Below are 21,694 nucleotides of genomic sequence, written 5' to 3' on the forward strand. Positions count from 1 at the left end.
ATGCGCACTGACCACCAGGGGGCAGAGCTCAACGCAGGAGCTGCCCCCGGTGGTCAGTGCACTCCCACAGGGGGAGTGCCGCTCAGCCAGAAGCTGGGCTCATAGCTGACGAGTGCAGTGGTGGTGGCAGGAGCCTTTCCTGCCTCCCTGGCAGCACTAAGGATATCCAACTGACGGCTTAAGCCCACTGGCCTAAGCCGTCAGTCAGACATCCCCTGAGGGCTCCCGGACTGAGAGAGGGCACAGGCCGGGCTGAGGGATTTCCTGCACCAGGCCTCTAGTATGCTTATAAATTCTTTGGTTATTCTCTTCCTGCCCCTTCCACTCTTAATACCTTACTAGTTTCGGAGTGGTAAAGACAGTAAGAGTGATCAGGGGAGGATGACTTTTTTTTTAATTTTCCTCTCAGGAGTTTTTCTCAACTGCTTACAAATTACTCTTACAGAATCAAATTTTACATTCACATGATTTGAAACATCTCTAATAAGCTACAGTGAGGCTTTCTCTGGTCATACTTTGAAAATCTGAGCTCACTTTATTCTGCAGAAGATGAAAACACTCTGTTCTTTCATTCTCCTACTGGGGCTAGGCAAAAACAAGAAAGACTGAAATGGGAGGTAACAGGAAAAGTAAGCTATTCAAGGTCAGAGTAAGTTGGTCCAAAGCCAAGTGCACAAGGCCAAGAAAGCAAATGCAAGAAGACATGCAGTAATGTTTCATTCTTGTGACCAGAACAGATGCTCTTTAACTCATCAGAATCTTTGTATTCCTCTCTGGGAAACTAAAAGCAATCCCAGTCCTCCCCCACCCCTACCCGCACCCCATAATGAAGTTCATAGTCTACAAGCAACATACTAGTAGTGGTGGGGAAAGATGTTTATTATGCAAAATAGTTTTACTGCCTAAGAGTCTAACAAAGAGTAGGGGTCCCATTAATTAGCAGAGCTTCAGGATTGAACTGTTCCCCATGGATTTGAGAACAGATAGGAGATTCCCAGTAAGTACACTGGATCTGGGATGGAAAGAAACAAGATGGAATGGGTTCCAAATGAACAGAACAGCTGCTAGAAGGTAAGCACCGACAGACAAAACAGGAAGCAATTCCAAGTGTAGAGGTTGGGTGTAATGTTAACAAATTGCAGTAAGACCTTCCTGATAACAAAATACCTAAAAAAGTTGAATATGATATAAAAATGTTTTAACATGCATGCCTGAACTTTCAAGAAAGTATGAGAAATCTTCAAAGGCTGGAAATAGGATCCAAAGATATGAGAGTCAATAAAGGCATAAGGGCTCAAAAGGCACCCATCTCTAATAATCAAGGTCAATTTCTAATAAACTTGGGAAGCAGGAGACAAAGCCTGAACAAGAAGGGGAGCTGGATCAAAGACCCCACATGCAGTTTAGATACCTAAATGGTCCCTTCCTGAAATAAGAAATTATATATATATATATCTGCTTCCAGTTCCTGACACGGAGCTCCTAAATCCCCAAGCGACAGGTGCATCTTCTGTTCTAATATGGGGACTCTTGGTGGGCTCCTGGACAGCTTTGGGATGGGGGCTGGTCACCAGAAAGACCAAACCGTGATTAGAAGCTTGTAACTTTCAGCCCCACTCTCCATCCTCTGGGAAGGGGAGAGAGGATGGAGATTAGAGTTAATAATTGATCATGCCTCCATAATGAAACTTGAGGGGAAGAAACTTTCCTCCACCTTCCTCAGGTTCTTTCAGCTGTTCTGACAATGAAATCTGCATGAGACAGATTAACAAGAAAAAATAACCAAATTTAGTTACATACGTATGCATAGGAACACCATATACTGTACTAGTTAGTACATTTGGAAGTCAGGGACAGAAAGTTATGAGAAGTATACAGTATATATAGTATGTGGGCTTTAGCGGAAGTGATGCTATTTTGGGCTAATAATTAGATCAACATGAGACAGATTAACAAGAGAAAGAAACAAATTTAATTACATTTGTCTGGGAACCCCACCTATACGAAAGGTTCAGTGACAGAAAGTTAAAATGAGGTGTGTATGGCATTTAGTGCTAAGGATGAGGTAAGGCACTTTGGGGCATCAGAGGAAAGGGCATCCCAGGAGGATCAGAAGGGCAGATACTCAGTAATTAGATGTTTGCCCTGCCCTCTACATAGGTCATAGGACATTATCTCCAGTAATGACTTATTATGGGCAAGGCCCCTAATTTAAATTTTTTTAAGGGAGAGGTAGAAATTTCTCATGAGCCTACAGGGTCTTGATTGGCCCTCAGTTTAAAATAATGCACATGCCAAAGTGGCACACGTGGGGGAGGCCTGTTCTGAACCCTCAAACCTCCATAAAAATGCATAAACTATGGGGTCCTCTGGGTTGGTGAATGCATCCAAGTGCTAGGAGGGTGGCGTACCCCAACCCCACAGGGACAGACGCTCTCGTCTTCAGAACCCTTCTGGGTTTCTTCATTCGCATCCCTTGTAATACCCTTTATAATGAACTGGTAGATAGAAATGTTTCCTTGAGTTCTGTGAGTCATTCTAGCAAATTATCAACCCCCAGGAGAAGGTCTTGGGAATCCCTGGTTTCTATTAGAGCTAGTTGGTCAGACGTATGGAAGGCCTGGCTGTGCAATGGGCATCGGAAGTGGGGGCCGTCTTGTGGGTCTGAGCCCTTAACTGTGGAGCCTGATGCTAACACCAGCTGGATAGTGTCAGAACTGATTTGTACTATAGGACACCCAGCTGGTGTAGGAGAACTGGGCCCTGTGGGTACTGTTGGTTTAAACAGTAGAAAAAAAACACAAAGGTTTCCTTTCACTCTGTAACCACAAAGGAAAAGCGTGTCTCAGCCTTGACTTTCAGGAGGAGAAGGAAAATAAGTATTTTTTTCCTGAGAATTCTAACAGCCTTATTGCATCACCATCTCTGGGAATGAGATTCCCTGCCTTCCATGCTTAAAAACCCTAGGGAATACTGGTCCTTTTTCCTCTGTCTGCTGAGGTTCCGGGTCCCCTTGGAAACCCCCAGTTCATTGAGGGACAGTCCTTGTCCCTTGTCCTTTACAGTGTGAAAAAAATGGGGGCCTATGCCATGAACCTGACAAGCTCAGGGGGAACCCATGGCAGGCAGGCCTGACAAGCTCAGTGACCAAAAGTAACCACACAGGAGGGTCTGATCATAAACTGCTAGCTGGGCAAGCCACAGCAGGCAGTCAACTCCCAGGCCTCCAGCTGCCGTAGGCAAAGCCAATCTTCACCGTGAGTGAGCCCTGTCCTGTTCTTATGCATCCAGGAGAACACAGCTTTGCAATGTCGCAGGAATTTTCTTTTCTAGACCCTTCGCTGGCACAACCGCAGGCCCCAGAGCACAAGATCACCACAGCCGGAGACCACAGAGCCCTTCCTTGTTATCTTGTTCCCCAAATGCCAGTTCCATATACTATAAATGTTAATTATTAACCATCCTGTACCCACCAATGTAAAAAGGTGTGTTTCTCCATTTTTGCTTTTTATCCAATCCTACTGATTTCCCCGCTATGCTTTCTCCCACCTCGTGATGCATTTTATGTATCTTCCTGGTTTTTTTTTTTCTTTGATTCTAAGTGCAGAAAAGAAACGGGCAAACTCCATTCACAGAAGCATTTTCTCAATCTGTTGCAATTTCGCTTCTAGGCATGTCTTCAAAATGTAGTGTCAAATAAACTCTTACAAAATTTTTCTATAGGCTACACTTTCTTTGGTCAACAATAGCCATCCCGGAAGTTCCTGAAGGGTCTCTTTTGCCTGGGTGAGGCTGTGGGTTCCTCCCTCGGTCTGATGCCACCTATATTATTGGACACTGAATATTCTCCCTCTTCTGCTCTCCTGATGGTCTAGGCCAGGGGTGGGCAAACTTTTTGACTCGAGGGCCACAATGGGTTCTTAAACTGGACCGGAGGGCCGGAACAAAAGCATGGATGGAGTGTTTGTGTGAACTAATATAAATTCAAAGTAAACATCATTACATAAAAGGGTACGGTCTTTTTTTTTTTTTAGTTTTATTCATTTCAAATGGGCCGGATCCGGCCCTCGGGCCGTAGTTTGCCCACGGCTGGTCTAGGCTCTCCTGTGATCCGAGGGAGTTTATTCTTAGTTTCATATTCCTTCTGCCATTTCACTGGGATTTGGGGAATAAAGAGGAGGTAAGTTTATTATTTCCGTGAGCTTTCAGAAACTGTGGTTAGCCCAGCCAGAGTGGCTCAGTGGACGGAGCATCCTCCCGTGCACCAAGAGGTTGCTGGTTCAATTCTGGTCAGGGCACATGTCCGGGTTGCGGGGTCAATCCCCAGGAGGGGCGTGTAGAAACATGTGATGTTTCTTTCTCATCAGTGTTTCTATCTCTCCCTTTCCCTTCCTCTGTCTCTCAAAATCAAGAAAAACATATTAAAAAATAAAAAACTGTGGTTATTAGCTGGTTTTGGAAAAAGAAATAGATGTCTGTTTCACAGCTCATACAGTTGACCTCTGATAGTATTATCACTTCTTCACAGATGCACTCCTACCCTCAAAATATGCCCTGGGGACGCTCAATGCCAAGGGGCCCTCACTGCCTCCCACCTCCATGTCCCAGCCAGGAGCATGCCAAAGCCTCCCAAGCCCCTGGGGTTACCCGGGGAGGCCAGGGAGCTAGCATTAGGTGGGGGTTCTAACTCCATTGATCTGAATAGTTGGGACAGGTGTGAGAGAACCCCTGAAAACTCTCCATCGTCAGCTTTGCTAATTTTGTTTTTAAGATCCTTGTATCAGATAGGCTCCTTGTCCTTGATCTCCATAGATTCAACCAGTTCTCTTAGACTGAGGTATGATACTGTGATATAAGAAGAAATATAGATTTGGTCTTCAACCCTAGTTCCTAGCAAAGAAGTTCTAAAACCCTTGGAATTTCCTGAGTGGTCAGGGTGAGGGGCATCTATTGTTATTTATAACAAGCTCCTTTCAACCCTACCAGAGTTTATGCTAATGAGGTGACTCTTGGAAGAAGGGGGTTTGCAGCCAAGGAGACCAATCCTGGGATTAGAGGGTTGAAGCTTTCACTCCATCCCTGACCCCCAAGGAGGGGAGGAGGGCTGAGGATTGCTTTAAACACCAATGGCCAAATGACTGAATCAATAATGGAATATCCGAAAAAATTCTAAATAAATAAAGGGGTTCTGAGAGCTTCTGGGTCAGTGAACACATCCAGGAGCCAGGAGGGTGGTGCACCCCAATTCTATGGAGACAGGAGCTCCTGACCCTTCCAGACCTCATCCTGTGTACCTCTTCATCAGGTAGCCCAATCATACAGAAGTGTGGGTTACCTGAGGGCCACGACTTTCATGGGCCTGAGCCCTTCATCTGTGAGGTCCCTGCTAACGCCAGATAGTTAGTATCAGAATTGGTTACGTGAGGAGGGAAAACCTCACACGCAAGCTGTTAGAAGTGTTGTGGGTAGGGAAATTGTTTTCTTTATGAGGTTACTTAGATGGCAAGAAAAATCCCTCAAATATTTGTCAAAAGAATTTAAGAACAGCACTCCTCACACCCGATTTCTATGTGTTTTTAACAGAAAGCATAGAAAGAAAAAGAAAGCTACATATTCACTAGGCTCCATAAGCAGGTTGGTCTGATGCCAGAACCCATTCAAGTTGGATTGGCCTTGAGTAGTACTCTCAAGTTGATTTATAACCCAAGTCTCTTTACTATTCAAGGCAACACACAGCCCTAAGCCCAGGCATCAAAACAGCAACCAACAAATTAGCATTATCCTTGCAAAACTCAATCAAACATCTGCACCCAAAAGCTGACACACAAAGGCACTGCAGTGCACTCCAGGAGGCATAAATTATAAAACTGGATTCACATATTTAAATGGAATGTGACCATTTTTTGAAAAGTATCTGCCACATACCCTTTTACTGGCATATTTAATTTTGTATTTTAGTTGAACATGCTTGTTAAACATTACGTGTCACAAAGTTTATATCTGTAAAAGCCTTCAATTGTGGATTTTTTTTTAAAGGATACTCCATTAAACTCTCATAACAATCTGAGAAATGGAAGGAGAGATAACAAAGAAAAATGCATTGGAATCCGAGAAAAGTAGAAATAGAATAAGGTTCTTGACTTCCCGGGGGAAGAAGATTTAGACACTGATTTTTTTTCTCTAAGTGCTTCTAAAATTAATATGTAAAAAATGTTTGTTAAAATTTAGAATTGACAATTAGAACAAATGGTTAGAGGGGAAAAAGTAAAGAGCATGGATTTATAGACACAGAAACAGGCCTGGCAGGGCCATCAGCAGTAACAATGAACTGCTCACGGTTTCCTCGGTCCAGATGCACTGCCCACTTTCTCCTGTAGCCTGAGTACTGCCTCCATCTATTCTAGACCTTTCCAAAAACCTCACCTTTCTCCCTGCTCCCAGCCCTTATCCCACTATATGGAGAACACATTTCTATCCTGGCTTCTATAACACTTTATTAAACTGTTGTTTACAAAACCATCATGTTCATCAGACATAAGTTCCTTGAGGGCTAGGACAGAGTCAATGTCTGAGTCTTCTACCACATTGTAGTTACTCAATGTTTGTTGAATGGCTCAATATAGAGCCAACTTTTGCGCATTTGAAACTATTAGAGACGAGTAAGAGAGTTCATATGAGCAAGGCTATGAATGAGTAAATGATGGTAAGTTATTTGTTGCAAGAAGGCCAGGAGCATGTGTAAGTTACTAGTGCCTTTCTGAAAAAGCCACCCTTGCATCTTTTTTTGCTACATTTAGAAATCAATGGATGACGCAGGAGGATGGACTGGTAGACAATGTTAAGGCATCTTCTATCTCCAAGGCTCCAAGTTTAGAGAATAATTTTAAGAGACATTTGGACTGATTGTCCCTGAAACCATATTTCACCTGCAGAAGCTCCATGTCTTCAGGGTTCTCAGATCCAGGAATATTCTCCATCAGGATGGCGGACATCACTTTCACATTCATCTTCACCATGTCCAGCTCGCTGTGCAACTTGCCAATCTGTTGAGAGCAACACAGTCACCGGTCAGTATGTGGGACCCCTTGTTTCCTTCTCTCAGGGGACCCTTGCTGGGAGGAAAAATGCTTTTTGTAAAATTTAATATTGTCAAATCTCTATTTCAATTAATATATCTATTTACACATTTTGCAAATGTGTCTTCTGTCACTTATAAGGACTTAAAGATTGCTTGTAATAAATCCAAAAATATTTCCCAGGATTGTTAAAAATGAAGGGGGAAAATCAGATTAGGAACAATATGGAGAAGGGGGAAGGTGACTATACCAGGGACCTGGACAAAATGGAAAATGTTAGCCTGGGTTTCTTGGCAACTGATGGGAAAAAGGGGGAAAAAAAGGTGGTACAGTTATCATGGTATTAGGGAAGGAAGAATCAAGGAACGCTTTATTTTTTTCTTCCTGGATTAAATTCTAAGAGAAATTAACTGCATGGGTTTTTTTTTTAAAGGGTATTTATTTGTGTTTATTTTTTATTTTTAAATCCTCACCCAAGGGATATTTTTCCCATTGCTTTCTAGAGCGAGTGGAAGGGAGGGGGAAAGACAGAAAGAGAGAAACATCAATGTGAGAGAGACACATTGATTGGTTGCCTCCTGCTTGCACCCCAACCAGGGCCAGGGATTGAGCCTGCAACCAAGGTACATGCCCTTGACCAGAATCGAACCCGGGACCCTTCATTCGCTCTATCCACTGAGCAAAATCGGCTAGGGCTCCATAAATTTTTATGTAATGCTGAATAATACTACTACAAAGTCTTCAATAATAGTTCCCTTAAAGCAGCACAGAAAAGAGCTTCATACGGGGTGAGGCAAAAGCAGGTTTGCAATTGTGAGTTTCTTATATTATTATTTATTAATTATTATATTATTTTCTATAACAACAACTGTAAATCTACTTCTGCCCCATCCTGTATAATAATTGCTCATCTGGACCTCTGATAAACAGATACAGAGACAAACAAGTAAGTGTAATTCAGTTAGCACAATAAATACTCCTAATAAGACTACCATGTACTGAGGTTTCTGAAATGGTGTTTGGACAGTCCTAATCAAAACCAATAACAATCAGCTAGTTGGCACCAGGTCCATTTCACAGCCCAACCTCCACAAAGACACAAAAGCCACTAGCCAAGCAGAACTGTTCAGAGCTCGGGCTTTAGGGTCAGACAGAATCCGTGGGCTTAAGTGCACTTAGAATTGACCCATGATACATCACACAGTGTCATTAAGCTCCAGACCCCTCCCCTGCAGAATGAGGGTAACAATGTACCCCCACCTCATAACAGTGTGAAAAAGAATAAACAAAATGTATACCAACTGCTCAGAACTTAGAAAAAGTCATCAATACACTCAGTTGTTGCTACTGTTACCTGTTCTGGGACCAATGTAATAGTCGCATTCTTGGGAGCAATTACAGAAGAAAGAGCCGGTGCAGTAGGAACAGAGGTGGGTGGATTTGATGAGACTTGAGCAGTCTGTCAAGATGAAATACGGAAAGACTATTATTTAACATTTATGACCATAAACACCCCAAGCCCAGTTTTTTTTCCATTCAGATGACTCCATCACTTTCTCTCAGCCAAAATCCAAGTTTAAAGGGTGTTAGTCCAGAGTCAATCATCAAGTGTTGAACCTGCCCACATTTTGCCCACATTTAAACAAATGGCATAATAGACTAAGTAGAAGGTGGCTATTATGATTATTAACGGAATTAAAATTTAATAAAATGCTCTTAGATTTTTTTTACCAAGGGTCTACAAGACAAACTGCCCTGTGAGATTGCTGCTGTCCTCTTTCGGGTCGTTACAAACAAAGGGTCAATCAATTCGTGTCGAGTCTTTTGAAGCCACAGCTGGCGAAGCATCTCCTTTTCCACCAATGGACCTCTCTGAATCCATGCTCCACTCCCAACCCCGGGTGGAGAGCCCAAGTACAGGGCTTGAGGCCAGTGCTTCTCAACATGAATGTGCAGAGAAGTCACCGGGAAACCTTGCAAAAATGAGCCTCTGATTTAGTCGAGGATAAACTAAAGATGATACCCCAAATCACACTTTAAGTAGCAAGGTTCTAGGCCATGACCACACTGTGCCATGGAAGAGAACAAAAGGGGTCAGATGAGCAGGCTCATGGGCAGGTGAAAGAATGGGGAAAAAGGCGAATGGCCACACCAGTAGAAGAGCTGGCCCTCCAGACAGAGCCTCCTTGAAGATAAGACTTGTGGTATTGCTTATTCCACCAAGATAAGACTCGCCAATCTAAGGAAGGCAAGGAATGCTGTTTTTGCATTGTAGAAATTACAGAAAGTTAGGCGAATTTAATCAGCCATTCAAAGTGATATAGTTCAAAACTTTGGAAATTATTTGCAAACTTGAGAATACATGTGAATATCTAGAAACTCTCTCATGGACACAGTATCAATAATAAACAATAGACATATTATAAAGCTACCCAAGGTAAAGGCCCTTGTCTAGCACCAAGACCTTTTGTTTGAAAGCTGCCCTCTCCTCTACTATAGCCAAATGATTCCTATTTGGAGCCAACATATCATATTTTTACATGAACTCAGTTGAGTTGTGCAGAAATCGAAAACTGACCCAGATTGGTTCACGGAGCCTCCTTCTCCCAGTTTTTGTGTGTTTTTTTAAAAGTTGGAATCTGAAAAATGCTAAAGCAATCACATGGAAAACTGGGAGCTATGTTATCTGCTATGTGGAAGAAGCTGTTCTGCAATGAGAGAGAGGAATGAAGCTGGTGATCAGAGGAACATCTAGAAGCAGACAAGAAATAAGGCATTTGAGAGCTTGGTCTCTGGTTGTTCAAAAGATCCAGCTAACACCAACCTGTTGTGGCTTCATTATTCTAGGACAGTGATGGCGAACCTATGACACGTGTGTCAGAGGTGACACGCGAACTCATTTTTTCGGTTGATTTTTCTTTGTTAAATGGCATTTAAATATATAAAAGAAATATCAAAATATAAGTCTTTGTTTTACTATGGTTGCAAATATCAAAAAATTTCTATATGTGACACGGCACCAGAGTTAAGTTAGGGTTTTTCAAAATGCTGATACGCCGAGCTCAAAAGGTTCGCCATCACTGTTCTAGGACATACTGCAGTATCCTTCTAATACAGTCATCTTCTTGCTTAACCTAAATAGAGCTGAGATTGTCCCTCTCAGTGAGAAAAAAATCCATGTCACATACTAACTTACTCTACGTGAGTCAAAGAAAAGACCTCCTACCTCTTGTTCTGCTGCTTCCACCTCTGCCTCTGAGGGAGGAAAGTGAACACCTTTCTTAAGCAGGTCAAGGTACACGTCCTTCACCTCACTTACATCCACACCTCCAGGGAAACCCTGGGACCAAGTCTGAAAACAACAGCAAACACAAAACACAATTCTTAAGCTGGTGACTGAAAATGAGAGATTGACAATGAAGGACTTTACTCAGAATGAGAAAGCTACTTTTGAAGGCCAAGGACAAACTGTACATTTTCAGAGACTAGAATAATAATATAAAATATGTTTAAGCCTGGCCAGCATGGCTCAGTGGTTGAGTGTTGACCAGGAGTATGAACCAGGAGGTCACGGTTCGATTCCCAGTCAGGGCACATGCCCAGGTTGCAGACTCGATCTCTAGTGTGGGCTGAGCAGGAGGCAGCCGCTCAATGATTCTCTCATCATTGGTATTTCTATCTCTCTCTCCCTCTCCCTTCCCCTCCTAAATCAATAAAAATATATTTTTTAAAATAAAAAATATAATATGATTAATCATCAGACTCGCATGCCTCAACATTTTAATGAAACCCTGGAATATATATTATTATTTTTTGCTGTACCAAATCCAGAATTAATACACATATTCTAAAACAGCATCCGTAGCTCTTTTGCCAAATAACTTTGTAAGCAATCAGTTATCTTCTCCAGACATAGTTTTCATATCTGCAAAATGAATGTACACATCACTCTCTTTCCTACCTGACATGGAGAAAATAGAAACCAGAGAGAAAGCAGGAAAATGACTACAAATTCTCTTGGATAAAAAAGCACCATCCAATACCAAAAAATTACCATTACACAGAAAATCAAACAGTAAAATGCTGTCTGGCTCCATCAGAGGTTTGTGAAGGACGACGAAACCAATTGGTATGTAATGAAATCTCTAATTGTAGAAGTGTTCCATCCCATCAGGTATACAATAGACTTACCTTAATGAAATTCAAAATTCTATTCTGAATGTTTAGTGGCAAGGTGTATCTGGGTTGCAGCAGCTTAACTAGACTATCTTTAACAAACTCCTTCTTCACAATCAGAGATTGGAAACTTGGACCACAGTTCTGCATGCACATGTCAATAAGCTAAATTAGAAGAAAAAAGTTAAATGGTAAATTTCTTTGGTAAAACCACTTCCTAAATATGAGGTGAAAATTGCTAAGTAACAATTTCTACCAGCATTCTCATTAACAAACAGAATTTAGTGTCTACTAAAACATATGGCAAAATGTTAGGTTCCAGGGAATGTGACAAAGTATGCTTAGAGCAGCAATTTTCAATCTTTTTTCATCTAATAGCACACATAAACTATCAAAATTCTGTGGAATACCAAAAAAAATATGTTTTTTTGCCAATCTGACAAAAATAGGTATAATTTTCATTGATTTACAAAAAATAATAGTAGCGCCGTAACTGGTTTGGCTCAGTGGATAGAGCGTCGGCCTGCGGACTCAAGGGTCCCGGGTTTGATTCTGGTCAAGGGCATGTACCTGGGTTGTGGGCACATCCCCAGTAGGGGGTGTGCAGGAGGCGGCTGATTGATGTTTCTCTCTACTCTCTATCCCTCTCCCTTCCTCTCTGTAAAAAATCAATAAAGTATATTTTTCGGTTTTGAAATTTCTAACCCTATTTATTTATTTATTTATTTATTTTTTAAATATATTTTATTGATTTTTTACAGAGAGGAAGGGAGAGAGATAGAGAGTTAGAAACATCGATGAGAGAGAAACATCGATCAGCTGCCTCCTGCACATCTCCCACTGGGGATGTGCCCGCAACCAAGGTACATGCCCTTGACCGGAATCGAACCTGGGACCTTTCAGTCCGCAGGCTGACACTCTATCCACTGAGCCAAACCGGTTTTGGCTCCAAAGTGACTTTTAAAAGAATCAGGTGACTATAGTTGTATCTAAGGATTTCTGGTACCAAGAATTAGCCAATCAGATGTAAGCTTATTATGAGGCATGACCAATAAGATGCAACTTTATTATATGACTTATATACTTATGGTTCAAGACAGGGCATTCATACTAGATGGCTATTATTGTGTTGGCTGTTGTCATTTTTTTTTTTTTGACAATCTAAGGGGAAAGAGGTCAGTGGCCCCGCTGAACAGTCAGGTATAGCATGTTTTAAAAATGCTTGTGGCACACCAGTTGAAAAATCGCTGGCTTAGAGGACAGACTTTTTAGGGAGTCAGGACACATAGTAGGACCTTAATAAATGGTAACTATTTTTTAAATAATTGTGTTGAATTTTTTGGAGTGACATTGGTTAATAAAATTATATAGGTTTCAAGAATACACTTCTTTAATACTTCATCTATATATTGTATTGTGTATTCACCACCCAAACTCTAGTCTCCTTCCATTACCATCTTCTCTAATACTTCATCTATATATTATATTGTGTATTCACCACCCAAACTCCAGTCTCCTTCCATGACCATTTATCCCCATCTTACCCTCTTCTACCTGCCCCCACCCCACCTTCCTTTCTGGTACTCACCATGAAGCCTAATGCCTGAGTCTATGCTGTGTTTTGTTTTTGTTTTTGTTTTTCTTAATCCTATCACCTATTTCACCCAGCCTCCCAATCTTCCTGACAGCTGTCAGTCTGTTCTCTGTGTCCATGAGTCTGTTTCTATTTTGTTTGTTTAAATGGTAACTATTTTGAACCCCTGCTTCCATGCGTAATTTTCCATCAGGAGAGAATGTGCTGGTTAGCTGAAAGAAGTATTCTTTTCCCAGAAGCTTGAAGAAAAAAAAAGCTACTTGGTAGTTTTAGTTCTCACAGTGACTAATCCAAGCACAGAAAACCAGGCTTTGGGGCCATCCAGAGCTGAAGAAGACCACCCCGAGGCCTGGCCACCCTAGGGGCTGAGCTCACTCTACAACAAACTCCTGGAGGAATAAACACATTTGACACTTACCCTGAAGCCCCCATAGCTCTCCACCCAGGGTGTGCTCCACAAAGGCCTATGAATTAATTGTCTCCTAGGAATCTGTCCAACCACTTTCCATTTGACAACAATAGCATCTTGCTGAGACTTATTGACTCATCGGAGAAAAGGCTAGCCTAAGTGTTATAAAGCCTGGTAACAAAATGCTTCCTTAAAAACAGAACAACTGGCTTCTTGACAAAACCGCTCCACCAACTGATGGTAGGAAATCACAGTCTTGTCATATCCCAGGGAAGACCTAATCAAGGCTCAGAAATCCATGGAGAACCCAAATGTTGGATGGTATCAGGAACATTCATAATTGACATTGACACTCTCTCTTCACTTCATAGTAATAAAATGGAAATGTCATGTATGGGGATTCATTTTTAAAGAGTTTATTGGTAAACATCAAATTGCCTTTGATGCACATTAGATGCTGCCTTCAGTGACTAATTCCTGTCACAATCAAGTCTGGCTTAACAATATCAAAGTCAGTCCTGAGGCCTTCAACACACCTCTGCAATGCAGTGAGTAGTCTGAGGTGAGGTGATTGGGCCCTCTTGGGGGAATCTGCAAGAAGCTATCAAGCGACAAAGGCTAATGTAAAGGAAATGCAAGAAGCAGGTACCCTAGTGAACTCGGACCTTCACAATGAGGGGCTGTCCTGCCCCCCAATCTGTGACTCTCGCCCTTATTTTGGCACAGGTTTTAGATTCGTTTGTTCTCAGGTACTGGTGTGGAATTCATGAGATGGAGGAAGTACAGTTACCCAAGAGGGAACAGGGAGTAAGGCTTGAGAGCTCAGACAACCTGAAGGGAAGAAAGGGGAGCCCAAAGCGAAATGGAGGGTCCAAAGGGTAAGAAGAAACAACACTGTGGAATAACTCAGCTTCCTCAGGGAAGGGTCCTGGTTCATCCTCGGAAGGAAGGAACCACGATGGAGAGAGATATGGAGCTGGAGATAAGAAACAACCATAGACATGTCAAGTAGGCTGGGTACAATAGAGAAGAGATCGGCTCATTACAGAGGATAAACTTTTGTCAGAAGGTGAAATAACCACATGCTGAAATATAGAAAGTGGCATAAATTCATCTTCTGACCTCATCTTCCTCACTCAAGTTTCCTAATCTTTGGTGGCCTGGAGCTATTCAAGATCCACTTCATTCCAAAACTACATGTGTTTCTCCCCGAATTCTACAGTCCCTTCTGTTAGCCCTTGAGTGTTCTTGACTACTAGGAGAGGTGGTATTGGGGGTGGGCACGAAACCATTAAGTCAACATCAGTAAGTGATACATGATAGATAGTCCTGCATGAAGGACTTGAAAACATGAATGAAATAAAATAGTCATGGGCATGTAAAGTACAGCATAGGGAATACAGTCAATAATATTGTAATCACTATGCGGGACCCAGTGGGGTACTGGAAATATAGGGGGGGAACATTGTAAAGTATGTGACTGTCTACTAAGCTGTACATACACCTGGAACCAATACAAAATATTGAAAAATATAAAACATTTGAGGAAATGAAAAAAAAATATATAGTAGCCCATTCATTCAAGGGGCACGATTTGTCCTGAGAAACAAGATGGTATGGGCATGGGCATGGAATTTAGACTCTGAGGACATGCTACTTAAATCTTGGGGGGGGGGATCACTTAATCTCACTGGTCTCAGTTTCTTCATCCGTGAAATGGAGTTAATAGTACACCCATGTCACAGGGTTGTCCAGAGCATCAATCAGGTATCAGGCAAAGGCTTATTTCCATCATCGACCCATTGTACAGCTATTTCTACTGAAGTGCCTCCCTCCTCCAGAGTTCCCTCCATTCTGTGACCTCCCTGAGGTGGCTGCTATGGGTAAAGGACAAGGGAAAAGTAAAAAAAGCAAAGAATGGAGAAAGACGAAAATGTCTCTAAAACTACATTCAGTCCCAGCCCAGCCCGAGTGGCTCAGTTGACTGAGCGTTGTCCCATGCACTGAAAGGTTGCTGGTTTGATTCCTGTCAGGGCATATACCTGGGTTGTGAATTTGATCCCCAGTTGGGGAGCATATGGGAGGCAACCAATCAATGTTTCTCTCACCTCTCTCTCCTTCCCTCCCTCCCCTTTCCTCTCTCTGAGCATGTCCTCAGGTGAGAATTAAAGAAAAAAGAAAAACGATATTAGCTCCTAACCGAAGAATTTCTTTAGTGAAAGCATCATTAAGACTTTTCTCATTCAGCTACTCTCCAGGTAAGCAAAACATGAGATGTTTTCTTTGCCATGAAACCAGGAAACGGGAACTATACTACCTCTGCCCCATGGCCCTCTGATCACCCCCAAAGCCTCTTAAGAGCAGTGTGATGCTGGCTGATTAGTGCCACAACCATGCGTGGCCTGGGCTGGGCTGAGGTCCAAAGGCATGCAGAAGAAATCAGAAAGCCACACAGCTCACTCTCAGGCAGCAGGCAAGGCTTGCAAACATCCCGAAGGAAAAAGGGCAACTCACCGAAGTGACTGAAGAGGTCATATGGCCAAGGATGGGGGGGAAATGGTAACAGGTCACGTAAGTGTGCATACTCAATCCACAGACAATACGGTGCACGGGAGAATTACTTACATCAACAAAGAACTGTCTCCCCACTGTAACAAGCAGCAGAACTTGGCTGAACCTTAACGAACTGCCAGCACCTTGGAATGCCACAAAGGTGTTCAAGTGCAACACAAAGCTAACGGGGGAGCATTTTCCCAAGACTTTAATTCCCACCCTGGGTAACATATACACACACTTTTGATCAGCCCAGTACCTGTAAGTTTAACCACCAGTTCCCATCTCCTGACCAGAAAAATTGACTTTCCAGGAACACTTTTTCCACAAAATTAAATGCTATTACAATCAACTAAACTCTCTTGATTCTGCAATTCTCAATAATCAGTTTTAATTCAAATTATAAATAACTTTTTGTTAACCTATTAATTAGCAAATCACAGCAAATTAATAATATATATATATTTTAACCCAGAATCAAAATGTGACTATAGCTTGGGAAATCCTAGAGTCTTAATGATAACATGAAAGTACTTACCGACAAAGTAAGTTCGATTTCTTTATGATTGTAGTTTTTGGAAATCCTTTTCTTCAACGCTTTTACGGCATCCTTTGGCCTACAGCAGCAAATACAATGTAATCATCAATTAGGCATTGCCGAAAACCAGGAGTCTCTGCAAAGCAATGTGTACTGTAAAAGGAGGGATGGCTACAGGGAAGACGGAGGCCTTGGCTCTGAGGTGTGAGCCTGGCAGCACTCCTCACACCTGTTTCTTCATACATCTAACCTACCCCCTTGCGAGAATCTAATAAAAAATTTCCTATAGCACTGTTTACAATAAAAACTGGACACTTAAATATCCAGTAGTGTGGGATTGCATAGATAACTTGTGGTAATCCCTATTAAGAAATACTCTCTGGCTTTTCAAAATGTCTTATTAAATGGAATAATAATTAAGAAAAAAAAAGAAGTGGATTATGAATCAATACTCTAAAACGTTAACTATAGTTTTATTTGGGCGGTGGAATCATTTGTGAGTTTTATTTTATGTTTCTCTGCATTTTATAAATTTTCTCTGAGATTCATGCACCACTCGTGTAAATGTGTTTTTGAAAAATGGTTATTTAAAATTAAATTCACCAGTCACACAAACAAAAAAAATTTTTTACATAGGAGTATTACTTAGAAAGCGCTACATATGAAATATATTCATGCTCAGTTCCCTCTATCAATGTAGAACAAGTATACAGAAAATGTAATTTCCAAACAATGACGGTTTCCCATTTTGATTAAAACTAGTAGTATTTCCTGAGCATCCTGTAGGCAGGGAATGAAGGAAGCTTTACCACTCACTAGGTCAGCTTCTGATAGGCTACAATTATGATACAAAAGGAAGAACTGTATCGTATTAAATAGAGAGTCAAAATTTACTTTGAGATGGTCCAAAGGTACAAACTTCCAGTGAGAAGATAAAGAAACCCTGGGGGTGTAATCTACAACATAGTGACTTTATCTACAGTTAGCAGTGCTGTATGGTACATTTGACAGTTGCTGAGAGTAGACTGTAAACGTTCCCATCAGAAGGAAAAAAATTATTTTAGAACCATATGAGGTGAGGGATGTCAACTAAACTTACTGTGGTAATCATTTTGCATCAAAATAGGTAAGGCAAGTCTGAACCCGTAAGCTTACACAGTGCTATATGTCAATTATATCTCAATAAAACAGAAATAAATACAAGTCGTTTTTACATATTACCTTCGAATTTGTTATGTTTGCATGGATAGAATTCTATTATATGATAATAATGACATAATATTACATATGCTTACATGGAATTGTCACTATTATAAAATTGTCACTATTATAAAATTATTATATAGATTTTTCTATATTTCTAAAAAATCCCATATAAAATCTAGAATTAAATCTTAGAGAAGTTTAAAAGAATAAAGATACTATTTTATTTATTTATTTATTTATTTAATCCTCGCCCAAGGATATTTTTCCATTGATTTTAGGGAGAGTGGAAGAGTGAGGGAAAGACAGAGAGAAACATTGATGTGAGAGAAACACAATGATTGGTTGCCTCCTGCATGAGTCCTGACCAGGGCCGGGGCCAGGGAGGAGCCTGCAACAGAAGTATGTGCCCTTGACCAGAGTCTAACCTGGGACCCTTTGGTCCACAGGCCCTCACTCCACTGAGCCAAACCGGCTAGGGCAGAGATACTATTTTAAAAGGGGAAAAATTTTTGACTTTGAGATTCCCTTTTTGTATCATCAATGAAGAAATCAGTATTATCAATAAAGGGTTCGCAGAGGAACCAAATATGGAAAACAAGATTGCAACGAAAGCACCATAAACACTTTATTAACAATAAGCACTTTCTACTGATACGGTCAATAATTTAGTGTAATGCTTTCTTCAACATACATTACACTAAATCGCTTTTGCTGTCACTTCTCACTTTAATATACACAGTAAAATGAACAAATTTCATCTCTCATAGCAATCTGTAATTCAGGCTAAATTCACAAAATAGCTGGCCTTCTTAATTTTTTCAAAACTTCAATTCTCTCACGTTCCAAAGTGTAACAAAAGATAGTACGTCATTTGAAAACACAGCATGAATATGGCAAGTTGGCCTTCGGAGAAAAAAAATCCATCTTGTGACAGGGAGAGGAAGAAAAGACTGCTAGATTATTTCCTGGTTACAATAATGACAACTGCCCGGGGACAGGTCACCCCAGGAGGCCGTTAGCTTCTCGATAACATTTTTCAGTTATAGTAACATAAAATATCAGTAATCAGAGCAGGAGCAATTCCTAAAGAAGAAAACAATCTCTCTGTTTTTAAAAAATAATTATTTTTCTTAAAGAACAAGGAATTTGAACCAAAATTCGAAACTATTAAGGAAAGGGTGAAGAGGAGAAAAATGATCATGGATCCTCAGACACTGCACATGTTGAAACAAGCAGCTCTCCTAATATTTCAACCTGACGTGTCATCAAAAGGCAGTGGGCACCCCCTAAGGGGGGTGGGGGGTTGAAAACACTCTTTCAACAAGAAAAGCAAAAGAGTTTGCAAGAGAAAACACACTGTCGCTCTGATGCCTCTTGTCAGAGGCAGAGGCAGAGGCAAGAGCCACACTCTGTACTCACCCATCGCTGGCGGTGTTGATTATGTCACAAATGTGCAAGAACTGGCCCCAGTCTTCAGTCTGCACGCCCGCAAACGTAGCCTTTTCTGCAAAGAAAACACTGTTGTGTTGACTCTGAGCTACAACAGAATAAAAAATGGCTGGTCTTCCTGAAATCATCTGCCTGGGGTTTGTTAGCAAGTACCATTAAGGTTACATTGCCAAAGGGCAAAGAGATTTTTTTCTTTTTCTGAGCAATTCCCAGTAATTCAGGAATCAATCAGAACTCAAGTTCAGAGTGCTGCTGTGGCAACAGTAATGAGTGACCTATTAATACAGGCTGCAGGCACAACGCCTGGCTGCCAGGCAAGGCCAGGACGGCGAAATCTCCATCTGCCTGCCTGCTTTTCGGAGGACACCTCTGAAAACTCCCTAGCAGCCACCCAGAAGGAGAAGTGCATAGAGCTAAGTATTTTAGCTTATGTAACTCCATTTAACCCGCTGTTAGAGAGGATGAAGCTGAAGTTCAGAGACGTTAAGAAAAGTACACAAGGCTACCCAGCCGGTACAACTAGTGTTCAAATCAAAGTTGTCTGATGCCACTTTTTGTTTCTTAAAATCATTCATTCACCTGGAGGAGGAGCTGGCAAGAAAAAGAGATCAGTGGCTCAGTGGTTGAGCGTCGCCCTATAAACCAGGAGGTGACAGTTCCATTCTTGGTTGGGGCACATGCCCAGGTTGCAGGCTCCAACCCCAATGGGGGGCGGGGGGGTGCAGGAGACAGCCAATCAGTGATTCTCTCTCATGGTTATTGTTTCTATCTCTCTCTTCCTCTCCCTTCCTCTCTGAAATCAAGAAAACATATTTTCAAAAAAGAAAAAGAGATCAGAACGATTAAAATTGTCTGTGTCCTTTAGCAGTAGAGCAAGGTCACCCCTAGTACTTGTACTAACCAAAGTTGTGCCAGGCCTACTTAAACATTCAGGTATTTTTCCCTCTCCAGACATCCTCCTTACCAATACAAAATGCTGTCTGGGAAGGGTAATGGGAAAACTCAACCCCAGAGCTTAACATCTTTCCTACAAGAAAGGAGAGAATCCGTCAGCATGAAAATACCAGGTCGCAGGGGGAATGAAGAGAAAATTGAAAAGGATAACAGAGAGAAAGAAGCATACAGGTTTGGCTGGGGAAGCTGCTTCTTGGGGAAAAGAACTCCTTGAGTTTGGCATTCAGTGGACAAACCTGACCAATCTTGCCTTGTCTACGCACATGCTATCATCATTGCTTCTGCCGGACTCCTTGCTCCTCATTCCATGCTCTATCTCCAAACTTCCTGGAAAACTCCTATTCACCCTTCAAAAGCCATGGCAGAGTTAATTTCTCCCTTTTCCTACGTTTTGGGTGTTTTACATTTTTCTTGTATTTGTAAAGGTACCTACATTACAGTTACTACAAAACTGTGTCCATCTTCCCTACAAAAGTGTGCATTCCCTGAGGGTTGAGACCAGGTCTTGCCTTTGCCAAGCAGGTCCAAGCAGTCGGTAAACATTTGCATCATTAAAATAACAGGTTTGTGAAGATGCAATCTGAATCCACTTCTGCTCTGAATCCATTTCTGCTCAGAGTTTATTTCCTATCCAATAGGGGTATATAGCCAGCAACAATTTAGAAATCATTTCCTCCTTTGTAAAGACGTGGGAACTAAAGATCCGTGGGAACTAAAGATCCGGTTAAGGGGTGTGTTCCATGTCACACAGCAGCTAATGAAGCTGCAGCCCAAACTCCCCAGATCCGAGCCTCCTCACCTCACTAAGTTCCTGAGAGCGTCATGTTTTGCTTGGCATCATATGCACCGATGCCACACCTGCTTCCCAAAGGAGGCATCAGGGAGAGGAGGGAGAAGGGAGCTGGGGCTGGTAGAACAGTGTCACTGGCTCCTGCGGACAGTATTCGGATACAGCCACAGGGGACATGAGCTAGGCAGATACCTGCTGGTCCCTGGTGCCTCCAGATGGCTCCAGGGCTCCCCACTTCCTGCACTCCAGGTCTGAGCATTTGCAATCTCTTTGTTTTCTGGGAAAAGGAACTCAGGTTGTCAGGGCTTGGCGCCAGGGAGAACAGGTTTGAAGAGACCTGCCTCTCAGGGAGGTTACATCACTTCACCTCCTTGACCCCTCTCCTCCGTCTTCCTCTGCAAAACGGTCAGAACAATACTGTGCCTTCGCCAGAACGCCCTTTAGGACTAACCCTGGCAGAGAAGTTTAAGTCCTATCCTTGGAGAGGCCCAGACACTCCACACCTGGAGCCCACGCGGGGCTCACCTGTTCAGTCTACTCCGCAGAAGGCGTGCACGGGGGTGGGGGTGGGGGCAGATTTCGGAGGAGGGGGTCCTAGAAAGAGTCGGCCATACAGAAATGCCTCCAAGGGGACGGGTGGGATGCGAGTGCCCCAGGAAATTGCAGGGGGTGGGGAAGGATTTCCTCCAACTTGGACCAACTCTGTCCTCCGCCGGCCTAGAAGGGAGTCAAACGGGAAGGGTCCCCCGGCCCCCACAGCCTTCCCCGGGCGTCTGCCCCCGCGCCCCTTTACCTATAAGGTGGCCCACGGAGGTCGCAAACGGATCCCGGTGGCTCTTTCCAAACGCCATGGTAGCCCGACCGAGCGGGGCCCAGGAAAGACGCCTCCCCGTTCTCGGGCTCCACCCGCTCGGTGTCCCTGGCTCCTCCTCTCCGCCTGATCGCTTCC

The 21,694-nt window shown here is 42.4% G+C and overlaps 1 protein-coding gene across 4 annotated transcripts in view; it reads right to left on the reverse strand.

Annotated features, from left to right (window-relative positions):
* TOM1L1 (target of myb1 like 1 membrane trafficking protein) overlaps window positions 1-21,688 on the reverse strand; it is a 40,621-nt gene extending 18,933 nt beyond the window's left edge. The window contains exons 1-7 of one of the 4 annotated variants that reach the window (XM_005872556.2): window positions 21,539-21,688; window positions 18,972-19,056; window positions 16,347-16,425; window positions 11,268-11,417; window positions 10,303-10,428; window positions 8,431-8,535; window positions 6,927-7,043 (exon numbers count right to left, since the gene is read on the reverse strand). In XM_005872556.2, the coding sequence (XP_005872618.1) occupies window positions 6,927-7,043; window positions 8,431-8,535; window positions 10,303-10,428; window positions 11,268-11,417; window positions 16,347-16,425; window positions 18,972-19,056; window positions 21,539-21,596 (720 nt within the window). In that variant the 5' untranslated portion in view covers window positions 21,597-21,688. Of the gene's footprint in view, window positions 1-6,926; window positions 7,044-8,430; window positions 8,536-10,302; window positions 10,429-11,267; window positions 11,418-16,346; window positions 16,426-18,971; window positions 19,214-21,538 lie in introns of those variants that run through there. The other 3 variants (XR_001363348.1, XM_014544839.1, XM_014544840.1) reach the window with 3 other exon arrangements.
* Between the last annotated feature and the right edge of the window lie 6 nt (window positions 21,689-21,694).

The sequence above is a fragment of the Myotis brandtii genome, unplaced genomic scaffold, assembly GCF_000412655.1.
Source record: "Myotis brandtii unplaced genomic scaffold, ASM41265v1 scaffold383, whole genome shotgun sequence".
Lineage (NCBI taxonomy): Eukaryota > Metazoa > Chordata > Mammalia > Chiroptera > Vespertilionidae > Myotis > Myotis brandtii.